The sequence below is a fragment of the Triplophysa dalaica genome, chromosome 10, assembly GCF_015846415.1.
Source record: "Triplophysa dalaica isolate WHDGS20190420 chromosome 10, ASM1584641v1, whole genome shotgun sequence".
Taxonomy (NCBI): domain Eukaryota; kingdom Metazoa; phylum Chordata; class Actinopteri; order Cypriniformes; family Nemacheilidae; genus Triplophysa; species Triplophysa dalaica.
In genome coordinates this window covers 2,067,042-2,088,076 of record NC_079551.1, presented here as the reverse complement: position 1 = coordinate 2,088,076, position 21,035 = coordinate 2,067,042, and the positions used below count along the sequence as shown (strand labels likewise).

The 21,035-nt window shown below is 42.2% G+C and overlaps 1 protein-coding gene across 1 annotated transcript in view; it reads right to left on the bottom strand.

Annotated features, from left to right (window-relative positions):
- LOC130429841 (NACHT, LRR and PYD domains-containing protein 3-like) overlaps window positions 1-20,247 on the bottom strand; it is a 48,036-nt gene extending 27,789 nt beyond the window's left edge. The window contains exons 1-10 of the mRNA XM_056758666.1: window positions 20,149-20,247; window positions 19,861-20,102; window positions 19,659-19,751; window positions 17,486-17,602; window positions 16,833-16,916; window positions 10,925-11,029; window positions 10,455-10,571; window positions 10,058-10,124; window positions 9,714-9,966; window positions 7,873-9,673 (exon numbers count right to left, since the gene is read on the bottom strand). Coding sequence (XP_056614644.1) covers window positions 7,873-9,673; window positions 9,714-9,966; window positions 10,058-10,124; window positions 10,455-10,571; window positions 10,925-11,029; window positions 16,833-16,916; window positions 17,486-17,602; window positions 19,659-19,751; window positions 19,861-20,102; window positions 20,149-20,247 — 2,978 coding nt within the window. The remainder of the gene's footprint in view (window positions 1-7,872; window positions 9,674-9,713; window positions 9,967-10,057; window positions 10,125-10,454; window positions 10,572-10,924; window positions 11,030-16,832; window positions 16,917-17,485; window positions 17,603-19,658; window positions 19,752-19,860; window positions 20,103-20,148) is intronic.
- Window positions 20,248-21,035: the final 788 nt, after the last annotated feature.

Sequence of the window (21,035 nt, the reverse complement as noted above, 5' to 3'; positions counted from 1 at the left end):
TAATACCCTATCATACCAAGGAAGCGCATCAATTCCTTCTTAGTAACAGGACGTGGGAATTTGTCAATTGCAAGGACCTTCGCTCTCACTGGCCGAACGTTCCCTGTCCAACCACCTTTCCCAGATACACCACTGTAGCCTGAGCAAACTCACACTTTGCCAAGTTCACAGTGAGGTTTGCAGCTGCCAACAGCTCAAATAATGAACGAATGCGGGCAAGGTGGATTGTCCAAGTGTCTGAATAACAGACTACATCATCAATATACACAGAGCACCCCTCCAGTCCCGCAACGACTCAATTCATGAGCCACTGGAAACTGGATGGGGCATTTCGCAACCCGAAAGCCATTCTCGTATAAGAGTAGAGTCCAGATTGTGTAATAAAGGCAGAGATCTCTTGTGCCCTAGGAGTAAGAGGAACCTGGTAATAACCTTTTAACAAGTCAAATTTGCTCACATAACGAGCTGCACCGACTTGATCCACACAATCTTCTATCCTAGGCAGTGGATACGAGCAGTGGCGGCTCCAGACAATTTTGATTGGGGGGCAATGGGGGGTCCTGGTGATTTTAATGGGGGTCTCATGAAAACCAAAAAAATACAGTGGACACGGCTAATAACTGCATATTAATGCTACTAAACAAATAAAACCATATCCATGCACACTGTGAAAAAAATGAAGACAGGCAAAACAAAAAGCAGCGTCTTTTGACAGAATATTCAAGCCACTGGTACTGTTTGAACCACGAGTAACTAAAACCCCTTGATGCTAGCTGCCCCTGTGATCCAAAAGAACGACATGGTTATGATTTTAATTTAGGCTGTCTTGGTTTCTTGGCTGGGCCATGGCTTAAATCCCCTGTTAAATCCATTCCATTTCAAATAAGTATGCGCAACATTAAGTGCAAAATGAAAATAAAAATTCAATTATATCAATTACATTTGTCATCATAAAACCCGTGTAGGAACTCCCAAATGTAATTGATATAATTTAATTTTTATTTTGCACTTAATGCACTTAAAAACAAACGTTATTTGAAATGTATATTTAGATAGACAATTGCATTGTCAATTTACATACTGCATTGCCATTTTGCATATTACATTGCAAATTGAATTTTGCAACACATTTGCTTCCATATGCGAGTTGCTCCGGTCCAACCTCCTCATCCTCCAATTCCTCGGTGTCCTCTATTTCTAATTCTAGGATCAAGCAGGGCTCGCCCTCCACTGCAACGGGTATATTTTCAGTCCTATATCCGTCTGCAGTCAATTTGTTTTTAGGTATGACGAAGCGATCCATTTTTAGCTTCAAGATATAAAGTGCGCTGCAGCACTTGCGGGCTCGCGGTAGCGCCTTGAACGCAATGACGCAAGGCACAGCGGCGGCAACGTTCATGGGGCGTCGCTGTGATTCTTATGTTTATATTTTTTTATATGTCGAATAAATTATCTGCGTAGTTTGAAGAGGACCATTGTTAAATCTTTATCCCGGATATATATATTTTAATATATATTAAATATTTTTTAATCAGGGAGGGGGTGGGGGGGTCAAATGGGGGGTTCAATGCGTTTTTTGGGCGGGTCTTGAGACCCCCCAAGTCCCCCCCTGGCGCCGCCGGTGGATACGAGTCTGCCCAGCTATAGTACGACTGTACCGCAAGACCATTTTCCAAAAGATATTGGACACTATCATCCAGACTTTTACGCTTATCAGGACCAGTGCGGTAAAACCTCTGACGGATCGGCTTTGCATCACCAACTTCTATGTCATGCTCGATTAAAGTTGTACAGGTCGGAGTATCTGAAAACAGACAAGGAAATTCAAAGATTAAAGCTTTCAATTCTGCTTGCTGTTGCAAATCCAAATGATCTAAAACTCCCTCTAATTTGGCCAACGTCTCTGAATTCTTGAGACGAGCATGCAACATGGAATCGTCAGGGCCCTGCACATCATCCTCTAACTCTGGAGAGGCTACAGATATGCCTACCACGACAGCTGATTCTCCCTTACACCTAGGCGACTGTGACGATGCATAATATGGCTTAAGTACATTGATATGACATAACTGTGTCGCCCGCCTACGATCAGGCGTAGCAACCACATAATTTGTCTCTGATACTTGACGAACCACACTGTAAGGCCCTGAATACTTTGCACCAAAAGGAGAACCAGGTATAGGCAACAATGCCACCACCTGTTCCCCTGGGCTAAAGATACGAGCTTCTGCTTTACGGTCATAATTTCGCTTCATTTTTCTTTGGGCATCAGTCAAATTTTCGGTTGCCATTTTACATGCTAAAAGTAACCTGCGACGGAAACCATCCACATAATTAGACAAACTCTTGGGTGGTTCAGGTACATCCAGATCACTTGACAACACAGACAATGAGGTACGAACCCTGTGACCAAATACCAATTCATTGGGACTAAACCCTGTGCTTTCTTGCACAACTGCTCTAGCCGCCAACAGTAGCCAAGGTAAACCCTCTTCCCACTCCCGTTTCATCTCTATGCAGTAGGAACGCAATAGAGACTTAAGAGTGGCGTGGGAATGCTCCAAAAACTGCGACAATGATTTCACTACAGACCTTGTAGTAATGGTCCTCACAGCATACGCTGCAGGATAGCGAGTCGCCTGGCACATGATGGTAAACAAATAAACACAACCTGATTTTTTGACTGGGGTAAAGGGCCCACACAATCAATGACCAAATGCTCGAAAGGCTTACCAACAGACGGAATGGGCTGTAAAGGCGCAGGCTTTATGACAGCATTTTGCTTACCTGCCACCTGACAGACATGACAAGTTTGAACAAACCGTGCAACATCCCTCTTTATCCGTGGCCAGTAGCAATGTTTTAACAACTGATTGTATGTTTTCTTTGCCCCAAAATGACCCGCTATTTCCCCATGCGCTGTTTTTAGTGCCACTTCACGAAACTTTTCAGGCATCCCTACTTGCCACATCTGATCTGTTTCATCAGTTCCCGCATTAGGTGACCACCTTCTTAGCAACAAACCATCCTTCACAAAATAACAGTGATCTAAATTGTCATCTGCAGTCAAGTCAAAATATTTCTGTAAGCTCTGATCACTCTTTTGAACCTCGACAATGTCAGATCGAGACAAAGGTGCTGGTAACTGCGGAATAAATATCTGAGTAGACGTGTGTTAGATGCATCAGACGAGTTTGCATCCTGCATTTTCGCCATTGCACGCATCACAGCACATGCCGTAAAAACATCTGGAAAGTCTTTCTGACATTTATCTGTCTCATTCAATAGAGAAGCTCCAGTCTTAACCACAGGAGGTGGTGAAACCTGATCAGGAAAAACACGGTCATGAGCAAAATTATTACCCACAATCAGATCAATTCCCTCTATAGGTAAAGACGGACACACTGCAATAGTTACTTCCCCGCTCAGAAAACCAGAAAACAACTGAATTTTGTGCAGCGGCACGGGAAATGACTGAAGACCAATTCCACGTATTAACACACAATTTCCTGAATCAGACTCCGATGAAAAAGGCAAGACAGATTGACAAATGAAACTTTCTGATGCAACCGTATCACGCAGAATTTTCACTGGAACGCGATGTGCGTCTCCAACCAATGCCACAAAACCGTCCGTGACAAACGGTGCATAATCCGTTATACTAGATGCAGAAATTTCAAATTCATCACGTTGAACATTGCTCAAACCTTTATCAATAGACACTGTACATTGTGCACGATCCAATGCCTTTACTGGAATTTTCTTAGCTTTACTCCCTGAGCGCACCGCAGGAACATATGAGACACAGAGGCCAACTTTTCCTCCATCAGCCTTCCCCTTATTACGCTCCAATAACACCGGGCAATTTATTTTCCAATGATTTTTCCCAAAACAGTAATTACAGTCTGTTTTAAAATCAAAATCCGATGGTTTACCACATGCAATTGAATTTGAAAACACAGATGTGTCCGTATTAACATGACCATAGCGGCCTTCTTTGGAATTAATATTAGCACGCAGACGAAAATCACGAACTGGAGTCTTGTGTATGAGAGAAAAATTATCAGCAAGAACAGCAGCATCTGCGGCTGTTTTTACTTGATGTTCGCTAATGTACGTACTTATGCGATCAGGCAGTGTGTTCTTAAGTTGTTCTAATATCATAAGATCACACAAGTCATCAAAAGAATCAACCTCTTCAGCTGTACGCCAACGATGAAAGAAACAGGTTAATTCCCTAGTCCATTCAGCGTAAGTTTGCTTGTCTGCTTTTTTCCATGATCGAAAACGCTGTCTATAAGCCTCAGGGACTAGCTCAAAACACTTTAACACTGCTGCCTTGACGCAACTATAAACCCTCTTTTCAGAAGACGGTAAAGCCACAAATGCCTTCTGAGCACGGCCAATTAACGTAGTTTGTAACAATACACTTTTATTCTCATCACTCAATTTTGCTCAGTCGCAATATTCTCAAATAACGAAAAAAACACATCTGGATCATGTTCATTAAACTTAGGCAGAAATTTGATCATACCGGCCAGGCCAGACTATTGCGATTTGACAAGTTTGCCTTCAGCTACTAATTGCAGCCTAATACGTTCATTCTCACGATCCTGCTCTAAATTTTCTAGCCTTTTCATTTCCAACTCACGATCTGTATCTTTCTGTGTAGCTTCTAACCTTTTACAGTCCAATTCGTTATCAAGCCTTCTTTGAACCAATTCATCATCTAATTTTTTCCTTGTTATTTCTTGTTCCAATTCTAAAGTTTTTTGTTTCACTTGCAAATCATGTTGCAGTTTTAACATTTCGACTTGCTGTTCAAATGTTAATACACTGAATTTTTGCGGTGGGTCTACCATCATCCTCGGAGGGGTTTCACTATCTAAACTGTGCTCACTATCTGAACCCGACGCTCCCTGACTACACTCTGGCAATTTTTCGTCAGGTAACACTTTTTTGACAACCAAACATGCAAATGAAGTCAAGCAGCTCAAGCTTTTTAACACCCTTCCGCAATGTTACATCAACGTTATAGTGCTTGGCCACACAATGCAACTGTTTAATATTTAACGCCGCAAGCAAAACCACTGAAGGTGCATCAAAAAACGCCTCAAGTGTACTCATTATTACACTTAAATTACAATTCACCAATCAAAAATCAAACCCGGCTATTATCTACAAACACCCAATAGCAATACATCTAACCAAATCAACAAAACGAAGCCTATATCTCAACGTCTTTCGGGTTACTTAACAATTCCAACCACACAAATTAAATCGGGCGAAGCGTAATGCAGTTTACGTTGCAGGACACAAACGGATTTTCCCCCTAAACATTTACCCCCCTACTATTCTGACCTATATTCACACCAAATCCAAGAACAGGGCTCATTTACTCACCAATACCGATGGAATCGTACTGTCCCGACAAAAGTCAATTCAGCCGGTGCTCCACGGCGGTGCCCTCGTTCAGACTTCAGTGACCAGCAACTAAACCCACAACGCCGAAGCGCACTAATTGGGGATGAAACAGGCTCCGTAAAATGTCATCCTGCAACATAAATCGACCTACAAACACACTTCACCACTCAAACTAAATATGGTTGGTTAAATTTCTCTAATCTGCGCAAATACTCCCAATTTTTTCCAAACCCAAAACTAACATTCAATTCATTAACTGAACAATCGATGCGGAACTCCCCAGCAAACAAACACAACGCGTGCCAGCGGATCTGATTACTACCATCAGCTGATCACTGTTACACTTCATTCACAAAATGTGAACCAATGACGTAGCACTACACACGCAACTAGGCTTACTTAACATTGCGGATTATCGTAGTCTACTTACAATTCGGGATCCAAATGGCCAGACGAGCCCCCATATGTCACGACTACCTGGCTCACAGTAGCAATGACATAAGGGAGACCACACCGTTTGTAAAGTTAAACCAAAATTAATTTATTAAACATTAAATTATACGATGTAGTTATAATTTAAATCATTACATGTATAAATGTCAGTAAATGAGAAGCACAAGAAAACAAATCAAAAATGTAATGCAGATCAGTAAAATGTATAAACTATGTGCAATGCACAAAAGACAAAAAGAGTTGGATGGTGCTACCGCCAGCCTGACGGTCAGAGCAAAGCAAAAGAAGCGCAGCCAGAGCAACCGGAGCCCAGAGCAACTGGCAGGAGAGGTTTTTAAACTGTTCCGCCAATCAGCTGCCACCAGATGGACCGGAAACAGACAGCTCCCCCTTCAGCCTGGGAGGAGAGAGTCGGACCAAACACCTTCTCTTCAACGGTGGAGTGAGCACACCCAGCACGGCAAAGCCGGGCGTGACAATACTCCTTCTCTTCTCTTCACTGGTGGAACGATCTTACAAATACAGTCCGGTCAACCACTTCACTCTCATCATTCAAGAAACAATTTAAAACTTATATTTTCGTGAATACTTGACTGGAAATGTTGACTTTAATCTCTCTCTCTCTCTCTCTCTCTCTCTCTCTCTCTCTCGCTCTCTCTCGCTCTCTCTCTCTCTCTCTCTATCTCTCTTAATTGGTGTTTCTCCGTCTTTTAAAAAACAAGTATCTTGGTATTTCTTAAGTACTTATTGTTTTGTTGACAAATCGCTTTATTGTTCCTTATCTTCTCTGTAAGTTGGTTTGGATAAATGCGTCTGCCCAAAAAATGTATATACAGCGATCAGGCATCAAATTATGACCAGCATCCTTATATCATGTTGGTCCCCCTTTTGCTGACTAAACAGCCCTGAGCCTTTGAGGTATGGACTCCACTAGACCCCTGAAGGTGAGCTGTTTTATCTGGCACAAAGATGTTAGCAGCAGATCCTTCAAGTCCTGTAAGTTACCAGGTGGGGCCTTCATGGATCAGACTTGTTTGTTCAGCACATCCTACGGATCCTCGATTGGATTGAGATCCGGTGAATTTGGAGGCCAAGTCAACATCTTCAACTCATTGTTGTACTCCTCAAACCATTCCTGAAACATTTTTGCATTGGTGGTCTGATGAATCTCGTTTTCTTTTACATCACATTCAAGTTCAGCACTGTTCTGTCCTTGGACCACTTTTGTTAGATATGACCACTGTAGACCAGGAACACCCCACAAGAACGGAAGTTTTGGAAATGCTCTGACAAAGTCATCTAGACATCACGATTTTGCCATTTCATTTTTCCTGCTTTTAACACATCAACTATGAGGAAAAAATGTACATGCTGCCTAATACTGTATATCCCAACCGCTTATAGGTGTCGTGATGAAGAGAATATCAGTGTTATTCCCTTCACCTGACAGTGATCATCATGTTATGCCTGATTGGTGTATAATATAAATGATCTCTAAATATAAACATGTGTGTGTATTTATATATACATAATATATGTGGGTTTTCTGTGTATAATATTTATGTAAACAAAGGCTTTTATTCTGTAATTGATAACTTGCAACTAATCAGTGTGCAGCCTAGTTGTGACACCTACCTCAGTTTCTTTAATTCACACTTTATGTTCTTCAGTCCAGCACAGAGTAGCTTGACCCCTGAATCCTGTAGATTATTATTGCTCATGTTTAGCTCCTCAAGACTGTTATCTGAGCTCAGAACTTCAGCCAGAGCTGAACAACTCTTCTCTGTTAGATTACAGTCATTTAACCTACAAGAATCATAACACAGAATAAGAATTAAAACATGCAATACAGGTACCACCTAACAGACATGAACAGTAGATAGAAACTTCTTTTAATAGAAGATTAACGTTAGCATTGTGTCTTTCATTTTAGCACATATGTACTGAAACTGTGTTTGTTGTGTAGATGTGAACTGACTTTATTCCATTACTTACAGAGCATGTTTGGAGGACTTGACAACGGCCAGTAATCTAATGAGACATTCATCTGATTTCTTGAATTTCTGAAGCTCAAACTCCTCCAGTTCCTCATCTGATGTCAGCAACACAAAAGCGAGAGCAGACCACTGAGCAGGTGAGAGGTCAGAAGATGACAGACTTCCTTCACTAAGATGCTTCTGAATCTCTTGAACCAGAGTTTGATCATTCAGTTCATTCAGACAGTAAAACAGATTGATGGATCTCTCTGGACATAAACTATCTTCAAATTTCTGCTTGATGTACTGGATTATTTCTGTGTTGTTCTGCTTATTGCTCTCTTCCTGTGACAACAGACCTCGTAGGAGAGGTCGATTGGACTCAAGTGACAGACCGAGGAGGAAGCGAAGGAAAAGATCCAGATGTCCATTGTCACTCTCAAGTGCCTTATCCACAGCAGTCTTCAGTAAACCAGTCAGAGTTTCATTCTGGGCTTCTGGCTCCATGTGTTCTTGAACAAATATATTTTTCTTGTTCTTGTGTAGAAACAGATGTGCATACAAAGCTGCGATAAACTCCTGAATGCTCAAGTGAACAAAGCAGTACATGGTACAAAGACTGATCCCTGTGTCCTGTTTAAAGATCTGAGTGCACATCCCTGAATACACAGAAGCTTTAGTGACGTCAATGCCACACTCCTCCAGATCGGACTCATAGAAGATCAAGTTACTTTTCTCTAGTTGTTCAAAAGCCAGTTTCCCCAGTGAATAGATTGAGTCCATGTCCCAGGAGATATCAGGCGAGTATTCTCCATCATACTTTCTTCTGCTCTGTTGAATCTGAAAGCGAAAGAAGTGTGTGTACATTTGTGTCAGAGTTCTAGGAGTATCATAAATGTTTGACTCCTGTGTGTCATCAGTCTGATCTTTGCTCTTCTTCTCCAGAATGTTCTGGAGCACAGTGGCTGAAATCCAGCAGAACACTGGGATGTGACACATGATGAAGAGACTCTTTGATTTTTTAACGTGATCAATGATTGTGTCGGCCATATTCTCATCTGTGAATCTTTTTCTGAAGTATTCTTCCTTCTGTGCATCATTGAATCCTCGGACCTCTGTTACTTGGTCGATACATTCAGGAGGAATCTTACCGGCTGCTGCTGGTCTGGTGGTTATCCAGATGTGAGCGTGAGGAAGCAGATTTCCTTTGATGAGGTTTGTCAGGAGAACATCCAGAGGAGCAGGTGATGTGATATCACTCCATATCTCATTACCATCAAACTTCAGAGGAAGACGACATTCATCCAAACCATCAAGCATGAACAGAACCTTTTTGTTTTTTCTGGTAAGGTCCAGTCTTTTAATCTCTGGGAAAAACTCACATAAAAGATCCTTTAAACTTACTTCTGCTTTCTCCTTCAAGTTCATCTCTCGGAATGGAAGAGGAAATATGAAGCTGATATCCTGGTTTTCTTTTCCTTCAGCCCAGTCCAGAACAAACTTTTGCACTGAGACTGATTTTCCAATGCCAGCAACTCCTTTTGTTAGTACAGTTCTGATGGTCTGGGTTTGTTCATGTGCTTTAAACAAATCCTTGAAGTTAATCTGTATGTCTGGTGATTCTAGATTTCTGGAAGCAACCTCTATCTGTCTTATCTCATGTTCAGTATTGACTTGTTCACCTCCACCCTGAGTGATATACAGATCCGTGTAGATCTTATTTAGAAGTGTGGAGTCACCCTGCTTTGCAATTCCTTCAAATACACATTGATACTTCTTCTCCAGATCTGATTTTAGTTGACATGTGTAGATCAGCTCATCTAAATAAACACAAAACACAGTGTGAATAGATATTAATACTTCTGTTCTGCATTGTGTAAGTGAGAATATTACATAGTGATGTCAAGAACTTCTTACCTTCCAGAGTATCAGCAAGTTCATCTTGTTTCATACTTCTCAGAAAGTGCATTGTGACATCAAGGGCTGTTTCCCTGATGTTGTTTTTGTTCTCCTTAAAGTCCTTCACATAGTATTGTGTGTTTTCATTTTTCAATATTTTCTTAAACCTTTCCAGCTCATTCTTAAAAAATACAGCTATTTTGTTTTCAAGACCCTGAAAGTAAAGCATGAACATAAAAAAAGGCTTTTGCAAAAATGTGAAATTAATTGACAATAAATAGACTGATATGTAAAAAGATTTTTACCTGAAAGATTCGGGAAATTTCATCTTCAAACGTATGGAGCTCTGCAGGTGATGTCTCACACTGAATCCTGTTAGCAAACAAAAATAATAACCAAACATTAGAGAAATCTCTTGAAACCAGTTATTGTTCTTCATAAGCTACAAAAGTTGACTTGAGAGCAACAAATATTGTCAACTCTTACAACAATGTTCTCATTTGCAAGAGAATGTGGATACAATAATTCCCTGCCAATTTCTGGTGATCTGTGGCTTTTGATCATATTAAAATTATTAAAACTCTGATACTACAAAATAAAAAAAGATTACTGTACATGAACAGTGTTCATCATATTTCAAAAGCCATTACATCTCTTACTAGGGCTGATCTAATTGTCAATTTCCATTGTTTGATATCTCACCTGTCCAGCAGAAATGTTGTCAGTTCTTCATCACTCTTTATTCCTCTTTGTTCTTTAAGTGTTTTCCATCGAGTGATTTCTGAACCTATATTTATTAAGGTCTCCTGCCATCGTTCACTTAAACACACACACACATAAATCACATAGATACTTAAGCAGTTAAAGCATTTACAATTTTTGAACCAGAATTAACGATCGTTTTAATTTCCATATTCTAACACATTTCGAAATGGAACAGGCACCAGACTGACAGTTGAAGGGGATGAGTTAACAAATGCTCCGCCCATGCTGTCTAACTGATGTCATCTAAGCAATACAGGACGAAAGTGCATTTTCAGAGTTTTACTGAAGATTATGACAGCACATTCATTTTAAAAAGAGAACGGCACATTTGTAAATGTGCAAACACTGCAATACTTCATGAAAAAATAGGAATTGTAATTTGTAATTTTACTGGGACTTTAAAATACCTTTTGGTAACTGATGGTGTTTTCTCACTGAAGTTTGGTCCATCATCTTTAGATCGATCACTCTTCAAAGACACACAGCTCAATCCAGATGAAGATGATCTTTTACTAACAACACAAATATCAGAGAGGGACATAATGATTTACTACAGAAAGAACCTTATACACATTTGAAGAGATTCATTCTTGTGTATGATTACAAGCAAATTTGTCAGTGAAACTTGCGTAAGAATGTTCTCAAGAACAATTGCTGAATACAGATGAAGCTGATCTATGAGACACAAAACAGATAAGGAAGAACTGCAGACAAATATGACAAGATTGAGACCCTGTCTACACTAGTGCGTTTTCATTCTCTCCGTTTTTGCCTTTCATCCACACTGAGATGGTGTTTTCATCAACGATGAATCAACATTTGTAATTTACTTTGGATAGAAGTGTCTGTTAAATGCATAATGTTAAATGTTTTAAGGGAAGAACCTTGTATAGATGCAAGGAATGGAAACAAGCATGCACAAATAAGACATGAGAAATATCCAATAATTTAACTGTGTTAATAAAAGTCTAAGAGGCAGTGTCCAGACAGAGATTAGATTAAGACAGGACTAGCCCTCAATTAAATTTGGACAGTTAAATTGTTTTTACAAGCATGCCTTACAAAACAACATTGTGTGCATTCTGAGTCAAAACAATGATACTGATGTTCTGTATTTTAAGTGCAAGCTGTTGCATCCTGTACGGGAAACAGCCCCTATACCTATGTGTGACCTACAAAAGTTTGTGTGAACCGGAAGTTAGAATCGTTTAAATTTCCATATTCTGACACATTTCCAAGTGCAATGGAATTTCGAATGAGAAATATAGCAGCTGTGGCTTGTGTTTTTCACTGCGATTTGATTGGATACATAAAAACAGTCACCGCATTTCGAAATGGATAAGGCACCAGACTGATAGTTGAAGGGTAGGAGTTAACGAATGCTCCGCCCATGCTGTCTAACTGATGTCATCTAAGCAATACAGGACGAAAGTGCATTTTCAGACTTTTACTGAAGATTATGACAGCACATTCATTTTAAAAAGAGAATGGCACATTTGTTAATGTACATTCCCTATTATTAGAGATGTGGCACTGTCTGATCATGTATTTTCTTTGATATATCAATCAGTCCTGTCATGGAAAATAGACCCGTCTCAATATAAAAGAGATTCATAAATGAGAACACCATTGAGCTATTTATGAATGCTATGTCTTTGTCACCAAATATATCTGCAGACTCTATGGATGTTCTCCTCGATAGCTTTAATGCAAAAGTCAAAAATGCTATCGATGCCATTGCTCCAGTAAAGGTCAAGGCGATAACTGGCATGCGTAAAGCACCCTGGAGAAACACACCAGCAGTACAAAGCATGAAAAGAACATGCAGAAAAGCAGAGTGTATGTGGCGAAAAACCAAACTTGAAGTTCACTGTAACATCTATAAAGACAGTCTGCATGCCTTCAATGTTGACTTAGGCAAAGCTAGACAAACTTTTTTCTCTAACATTATAAACTCCAAAATAAATCACCTTTTTGCTACTCTAGAGAGACTAACAAATCCCCCTAGTCAAGTTCCGAGGGAAATGCTGTCTGATGACAAATGCAATGAATTTGTAACTTTTTTCCTTCAAAAGATCAGTAATATCAGAATGGAAATCGGCAAAGCTCCATGTGGCAGTCAGGTCAGTCTGACTTCAGTACGTCAGAAATTAGTAACTTTGCCTGAATTTCAGACAATTGATCTCAAAACCCTGGAGGAAACGGTACAGTATTTTAAGGCGTCAACTTGCAGCCTTGACACACTTCCCACATCCTTTTTCAAAAGAGTGTTTAACTGTTTGGAAGCAGATCTCCTAAAATAGTTAATACCTCACTGCTCTCAGGAACTTTCCCAGAGACCTAAAAAATGTAGTTGTCAAAACTCTTCTAAAAAAGGGCAATCTAGACAAAACCTTACTGTCTAACTACAGACCAATATCAAATCTTCCTTCTCTTTCTGTTGGTCTCTCGACGTTGTGTCGAGAACGACAGATGGGGTTTGCCCTTGAGAACCAATCAACTCTGACTGCTATTGAAATGGTCAATGAAATTTGGCGAATTAAATTTGAATGCGGTCACCGCCCCCGGATGTCCGGTATAAAAGGAAGCCGGCGTGCAGCATTCATTTACCTTTTGTTCTTCAGAGCCTTCGCTCATGACTACGAACAAAACGAATTCAACGAATTCTTCTTCTTCTACATTGCTGGATCTACGACGTGTTGCAGCGGATCGTCCCTACCTGCAGCAACCTTCCCCTGGGCATCTCGGCGGTTCCGGAAGTGTTCGAGATTTTTTTCTAAAAAGGTCCTTTTCAGGACTGAGCATTCTCCAGCGCGGCATGTCCCTCTGTTCTCTTGGGTGAGGCACCCTCATCGAGGAGGGGGATGGACACGATAGCTGCATTAGGATCTCCACCACTGACAGTGCTCTACAGGCAACCATGGTGGCGGCACGGGCCCTGGGTCGGACGATGTCCACGGTAGTGGTCCAGGAGAGACAACCCCAGCTGAACCTTGGGCAGAAGAGTGAAACCGAGAAAGTCCGCTTTCTTGATGCACCCGTCTCCCAGGGTGGGTTGTTGGTAACGCCGTCGAGGACTGCGCTCAGCATTGACGGTGAAGAAGTAGATAGTGGCAAGACACATTTTACCGCGACAGACACTGTGCAAGACCAGGGAAGAGGAGCACCATGTGATATTGGTTACACCGCACTGGTCTAACCGCACTTGGCTTCAGAGCTGATGCTCTGGACAGCGACTCCCCCTGACCCATTCCCCTGGGGAAGGACACGTTCTGGCATCCCAGATCAGATCTCTGGAACACCCATGTCTAGTCTCTAGATGGGAAGAGAAGAGCCTGAGTTGGTTACTCCCCCTTTATGGTAGAGACCATCACCCAGGCTAGGGCCCCATCTACTAGGAGGTTGCACGCCTCTAAACGGTGCCTCTTCTCGTCCTGGTGTCTCTATCAACGAGAAAGACCCACTGAGGTGCTCGATCAGGATTGTGTTGTCCATCTTACGAGACTGGAGACTAACATCTCCCCTCCACACTGAATGTGTATGCAGTCGCTATCGCCACTCATCACGACTCAGTTGATGGAAAGTTTCCAGTATGACACGACCTGGTCACCAGGTTCCTAAGGGGCGCGAGAGGCCGGAATCCGCCTCATCTCCGCTCTATACCCTCTTGGGATCCTTAAGAGCCCCTCGGAGGTTCTGATCTTCCTCACCTGATGAGTAAGACGGCCCTCCTGATGGCGCTCGCTTCCTTCAAGAGGGTAGGGGACCTCCGAGCATCCTCTGTGTCCCCAGATTGCCTTGAATTCAGCCCTCGAATCTCTCACGTTATCTTGAGACCCAGGCCCGGATGCGTGCCCAAAAAGTTCCACCCTCTAGTAGTTTGGGTCAGTGTGCTATCTACCTCCCTTCTCACCCAAACACTGGTTAAGAACAGGCATTTCATCCATCACTAAGCAAGCATGCCCTGGGGGCTGACTGGGCAGAGGCCGGGATACCATGTGACCTATCACAGATAGCTCTAACTGGACCTAGTGCTACCGGACATCTGTAACACCCCCTCCGTGGGCTGTTCCGTCTAATGTATCCTCATGACAATGGTTCCCACACATGGCAACCCATGAGCTTCCCCAGGTGGACCTCCACCTCGTGGTTAACTACTCAGTCCGCACGTTCCATGCATTCTCCTCCAAGGACAAGACCATACCTATATCCACCATATTCCTCCCCACGTGTAGGAGGTGGCCTCTGCAGCGCATACCTAATTAAGGAAGTTGCGCTTACCCGGTGTAAACCCAAGTCGGACGACCTCTCACCAGTAGAGAGATAAGGTCTCCGTCTGTGAAAGGTTACCGGTCAGGGCTGTACCCATCTTTCCCCAAGAAAGCTCTGGAACCCCCCGACCACCACACCAGGCCTGTTACCGTCACTTTGCTAGGGATTGTGAGGCTATACAGCGTTGTGGTGTTTTCCATAGGCAACCCCATCTGTCGTTCTCGACATAACGTCGAGAGACCGACAGAAAGGGAACGTCTTGGTTACGTATGTAACCTCAGTTCCCTGATGGAGGGAACGAGACGATGTGTCCCTTATGCCACAAACACGTATCGTATTCTGCTGCAGTCGTGAGAGGCTCTCAGGCTCTTCAGAACAAGAGGTAAATGAATGCTGCACGCCGGCTTCCTTATATACCAGACATCCGGGGGCGGAGACCGGCATGCAAATTTAATTCGCCAAATTTCAGTGACCTTTTCTATAGTAGTCAGAGTTGTTGGTTCTCAAGGGCGAACCCCATCTGTCGTTCTCGACACAACGTGTCGAGAACACTGAGGTTACAAACACTGAGGTTACAACACTGAGGTTACATACGTAGCCAAGACGTTTTATAGGCAAGATCATTGAAAAGATTGTCTTCAACATTTTACATAGGTATTTGCAATCCCCTTGGATCTAACCCACAACGCTGCTGCCCGGATTCTGACCAGAACCAAAAGATCTGAGCATATCACTCCAATCCTCAGGTCCTTACACTGGTTACCAGTTATTTTAGAATCAACTTCAAAGTATTATTAATTGTCTATAAATCACTTAATGGTCTAGGACCTAAATACATCTCAAATATGCTCATTGAATATAAACCAATCAGACTTCTCAGATCATCAGTATCAAGTCAGTTAGAGATAACAAGGGTGTCATGAAACAGAGGGGGAGAACCCAAATGCAGGCAGGCACAGTGGTGAAGGGGTGTTTATCATACAAAGACACTTACAAAAAGGCAAAACAAAACCCACTAGACAAGATAAACTAATATTTAAAACAAGGACACGGACTAACTAAACGAGAAAACAAACACTTTGTACAACACAAAACTAAACTTACAATACACGAGGTAACAAGAACAAGGAACATAGATTACAGGATACAAGAAGCAACATACAAGGAACAAGGTAGCGTGGTAGCGTCAAAGGTACTTGGTAACACGAACAGCATACAAAGACAATGTACAGACACAGCATAGCATGCACGGGCTTTATTGTTTCTTAAAATCTTAAAAAGTATTTGTGATCTTCAATTATTTGCATTTTAAAGCTTATTTCTTTCTGTAAATCATTTTATGTAAAGAACTTTGAATTGCCCTTGTTTATGAAATGTGCTATATAAATAAACTTGCCTTGCCTTAAATCAATGAAAAATGATGAATAAAACCCTACATCAAGAAATCAAGCATATAGCTTTCTGGTCACATGATTCAATCTCACATCAACTGATCCTCTACCTATAGAAATATATGACACTATTACAGCTTCAGTTTAAAATTCATTCAGATATCAGCAGCTTATGATGTTGCTCATGAGCATATACTTGTACAGTTTTTACAGGTATATGCCTTTAGTTGTTTTACTTGTATTCAATGTGTCTCATGTACAGCTGCTTTGTAACAATGAAAATTGTAAAAGCGCTATATAAATAAAGTTGAGTCAAACTACCCTCCTCCAACAAGTTCACCGCACATCAGGGCTCGACTTCTGTTATTCCTTTTCATAAGTCTCCATTACATTACATAATGTTATACACGTAAATGTCTATAAGAACTAATGACATCTGTTGTTCTGTTCTGTTTCCTTTGCTCTTATTCATGCTGGCTGATGGATGGTCAGGGAGTTTAGCCCAAGAACACAACCATATTATACAGTATACATCTTTGACGACAGTGATCCTGACAGATCTAGCAGTGCTTTAAACTTTCATTATAAATATTATTCCAGTATTCTCTAATACAGTCTATCTGTGTCATTCAATAAGAAACATTTGACGTACCTTTTGATATCTAATGGTGTTTTCTCACTAAAGATTGGACCAACGCCATTTGACTTGTCAATCTTGAGTACAGATGAAGTTAATCTGTGAGACACAAAACAGAGAAGGAAGAACCTCACACAATACTGATGAGATTGAGACCCTGTCTACACTAGTGCGTTTTCATTCTCTCCGTTATAACCTTTCGTCAACACTGAGATGGTGTTTTCATCAACGATGAATCAACATTTGTAATTTACTTTGGATAAATATGTCTGTTAAATGCATAATGTTATATGTTTTAAGGAAGAAGCTTGCATGGATGCATTGAAAGGAAACAAGCATGCAAAAAAAAGACATGAGAAACATTCAATGATTTAACTGTGTTACTAGAAGTCTAAGAGGCGGTTTCCCAGACAGAGATTAGATTAAGACCGGACTAGACCTCAATTAAATTAAGTTACAGGCAAAAGAATGACAGTTGAAGGGGAGGAGTTAATGGATGCTCCGCCCATACTGTCTATCTGATGTCATATGAGATGGATCAGTCAATACAGGACGAAAAGTGCTTTTTCAGATTTTTACTGAAGATTATGAGGGCACATTCATTTTAAACGTTCATGGCACATTTGTAAGATATTGAAACCAAACATTTAACTTTGACTGTAAAATACCTTTTGGTAACTGATGGTGTTTTCTCACTGAAGTTTGGTGGATCATGTTTAGATCGATCACTCTTCAAAGACACAGAGCTCAATCCAGATGATGATGATCTTTTACTAACAACACAACTATCAGGAAAATAATAATTTATTACAGAAAGAACGTTATTCGCATATGAAGAAATTGATTCTTGTGTATTATAATGAGGCAGTTTAACAAAAAACGTAACTATATTATTGTTCCGTTAACGACTCCGTTAACGAAATTAGAACAAGTAGCTTTCACACCAAAATGCTGTGATGACATATGGGTCTCATTCACTAAGGATATGTATGCAAATTTGTAAGTGAAACCTGCGTATGAATGTTTTCAAGCACAGATCGTGATTCACAAAAACTTTTGAACTAAAATGTATTCTTAACACAAGAGAAAAGATAGCAACAGCTGAAAGCACATATACCTATATATTTAATAAATACAATTATTTTAGTGAGAGCTGCGTTAGACTATAGCTCAAACTGCAAGCTTTCTCTGAGTAACAGAGCTTTTATGCATAACCAGAACTCTTTAAACTTCCTGTCTGTATAAAAGGTGGTTTATTGTGTATGAACTGATTTTGAGGACTGAACACTTGGAATTACTTGTGGGAGCACATGGGGTTGACTGGAGTATGTTAAAGGGGTCATTTGACACGGCTAAAATGAACATTATTGTTTGTTTAAGATGCAATGCAATTTGCATACACATTTAAGTAAAAACTAACATTTTTATCTCCTCTTTGCTCTCTGAAAGAGTTTTCACAAAGCTAATCGCTCTGAAAGCGAGGTGTGCTATGATTGGCCAGTAACCCAGTGCGTAGTGATTGGTGGAATACTTCAAGAATGTGACGAAAATGTAACATGAACATCAGGTTCCAAAGCAATTTTACTGACAGGTACGTCCACCTTACTTGCCATTGGGCGGTCTCAGTCAAATCATGCCAAGAACTGACGTAGATTTGTTGGGGTGAAGTTACAAGAGGTGTTTCAGGCAGGTCTGGGTGAGCATTCGCTTTTATCCATCCATCCATTTTCTTCCGCTTATCCGGGGCCGGGTCACAGGGGCAGCAGTCTAAGCAGGGATGCCCAGACTTCCCTCTCCCTAGAGACTTCCTCCAGCTCTTCAGGGGGGACACCGAGGCGTTCCCAGGCCAGCCGGGAGACATAGTCCCTCCAGCGTTTCCTAGGTCTTCCCCGGGGTCTCCTCCCAGTGGGACATGCCCGGAACACCTTCCCGGGAAGGCGCCCAGGGGGCATCCGGAAAAGATGCCCGAGCCTCCTCAGCTGGCCCCTCTCGATGTGGAGGAGCAGCGGCTCTACTCTGAGCTCCTCCCGAGTGACCGAGCTTCTCACCCTATAGCTAAGGGATCGCCCAGCAACTCTGCGGAGAAAGCCACCTGTATCTGGGATCTTGTCCTTTCGGTCATGACCCACAGCTCATGACCATAGATGAGAGTAGGAACGTTGATTGACCGGTAAATCGAGAGCTTCGCCTTGCGGCTCAGTTCCTTCTTCACCGCGACAGACCGGTACAGCGACCGCATTACTGCAGAAGCTGCACCGATCCTTGTGTCAATCTCCATTATAAAAAATGCAAAATTTGTTCCATCACTTAAATTGTCACGTGTAGCGGGCAGAAGATACTGTCCAAACAAAGAGTATTTCAAAACAAGGTATACTTAATCAGCTATCCAGATGAAAACCAGGAATAGAGACACACGGAACACACTCACGCAGCATAAACAATAACCGACATCAAACAGAGGGAGACACAGGGCTTAAATACAATGAAAAACATAATCAATGGAAACTAAAACAGGTTAGGGACTAATTAACTAATTAAGAAAACAGACACGGAAGGAAAAACCAATCAGGACATAACACAACTGTGACATTCATTTTAGCAATTTTAGGTGTCTAATACATGCATGGGCAACTATTAACACACTAAAGACACAGAAAACACGAATTCGCACCATATGACCCCTTTTAGTGAATCTATCAGAGAAAATCTTTAAATAAGATCTATTTAGTGATTAGTACATGTCGTCATCCAAAATCCTGTTTATTTTCTAAATCATCCAAAATCCACTTTGCAGAGCAAAGTCTCATAAATCATCCCATAAAATCAAGCAGACTTTCCTGCCTCAAGTCTTTGCCGCCGGATGCACCGTCGAGTGGAGAGTGCAGAGGGCTGCGGCAGTGGCACGTCGCAATGTTGAGTTGAGGTTGCTGCATACTGTGGACACCCAGGAGAAAGAAAGCTCTCTTGGAGACAAGGTGGGACGTGGTAAGGGACAATACCCATGCGGCTCCACAGCCATGGAATTGCTGGTGCTGCACCTGACTTCCTGTATCTTCCCGTGTCTCCTGTCAGGGCTGAGGATGGGAAGATTGTTGCCCTCCGCTTGGGTCTCAGTTCACGGGGGGCCGCCTGTGGAGGGGGTGTCAGAGACGGGGTCAGAGGCACAGAGGGGCGGGGATTGCTGGGATGCAGACGCCCTCCGGGACCTCTACGCCCTGAGGTGGCTACGTCGCAATGGGGGAGGATTTGCCTGATGGCCTCTGTCTGCTTCTTCCCCTTCGAAAACTGTTGGAAAAAGTCTTCAACTGTGTCACCAACATGCCCACCTTACGCGATGGGCGGATCCGACTCCATCTGCGCACGGTTGAGCCAAAGGTGTCTCTTTGACAACAAGAGTAGACATCGTCCGACCTAGCGTGCGCACCGTCATCTTAGTCGCCCGGAGAGCAAGGACAGTAAAGGTGCACAGTTCCTGCATTGCCGCTGGGTCTTGCTTACACTTGTCTAACTGCTTCAACGCCAATGGCCATGACCTGAAGCGCAGAAGCAGCTTGACCCTTCCACAATGTAAGCCTTCGACACCAGGGATGACGAGAACTTACACGATTTGGAAGGGAGCCTTGGTCCCTCCAGGTGGAAGCGGTCTGAGGGGACAGGTGTACAGCGACCGGACCTTACACCTGCGATACCTCAATATAGCTGCTACAGAGTTGAGGGAAGTCAGGGCGACCCAGCTAGTCTGCAGTGAACGCTCCAAAAAAGGGAGTGTTCAAGGTTTTTTGTGAGCTTCTCATGCACTTCCGGGAAAAATGGCACTGGGGAGGAGTCCAGCTTTACAGCATTACAGCACCGTTCACAGATCCACTTGTCAGGCTGGCGGTTCAAAGCTACGGAGGAGTGGGAGGGATAAGTTTCAAAAGTCTGTGTGTGTGTGTGTGTGTGTGTGATAGTTCTGAGTCTTTAGAGTGGGGGAGGAACGAAGGGGCGTCTTACTGCAGTGCTCTCATAGGGTTAATTTTCCAGCTGCGGTCTTGAAGGCCGTTTCTAGAGCCGGGGAACCGAAAAGATAAGATTGTGATTTGTTTAGTCGGGAAACCGTATTCCAACATGTCACGGCAACCCTCATTGTCAATTGGCGTTCTGATCTCCGATACTGTTGATTTTCCTTCCCAAAGCTGTTAGAATCTCCCTGATAACAACCATATTTTGATTAATAGT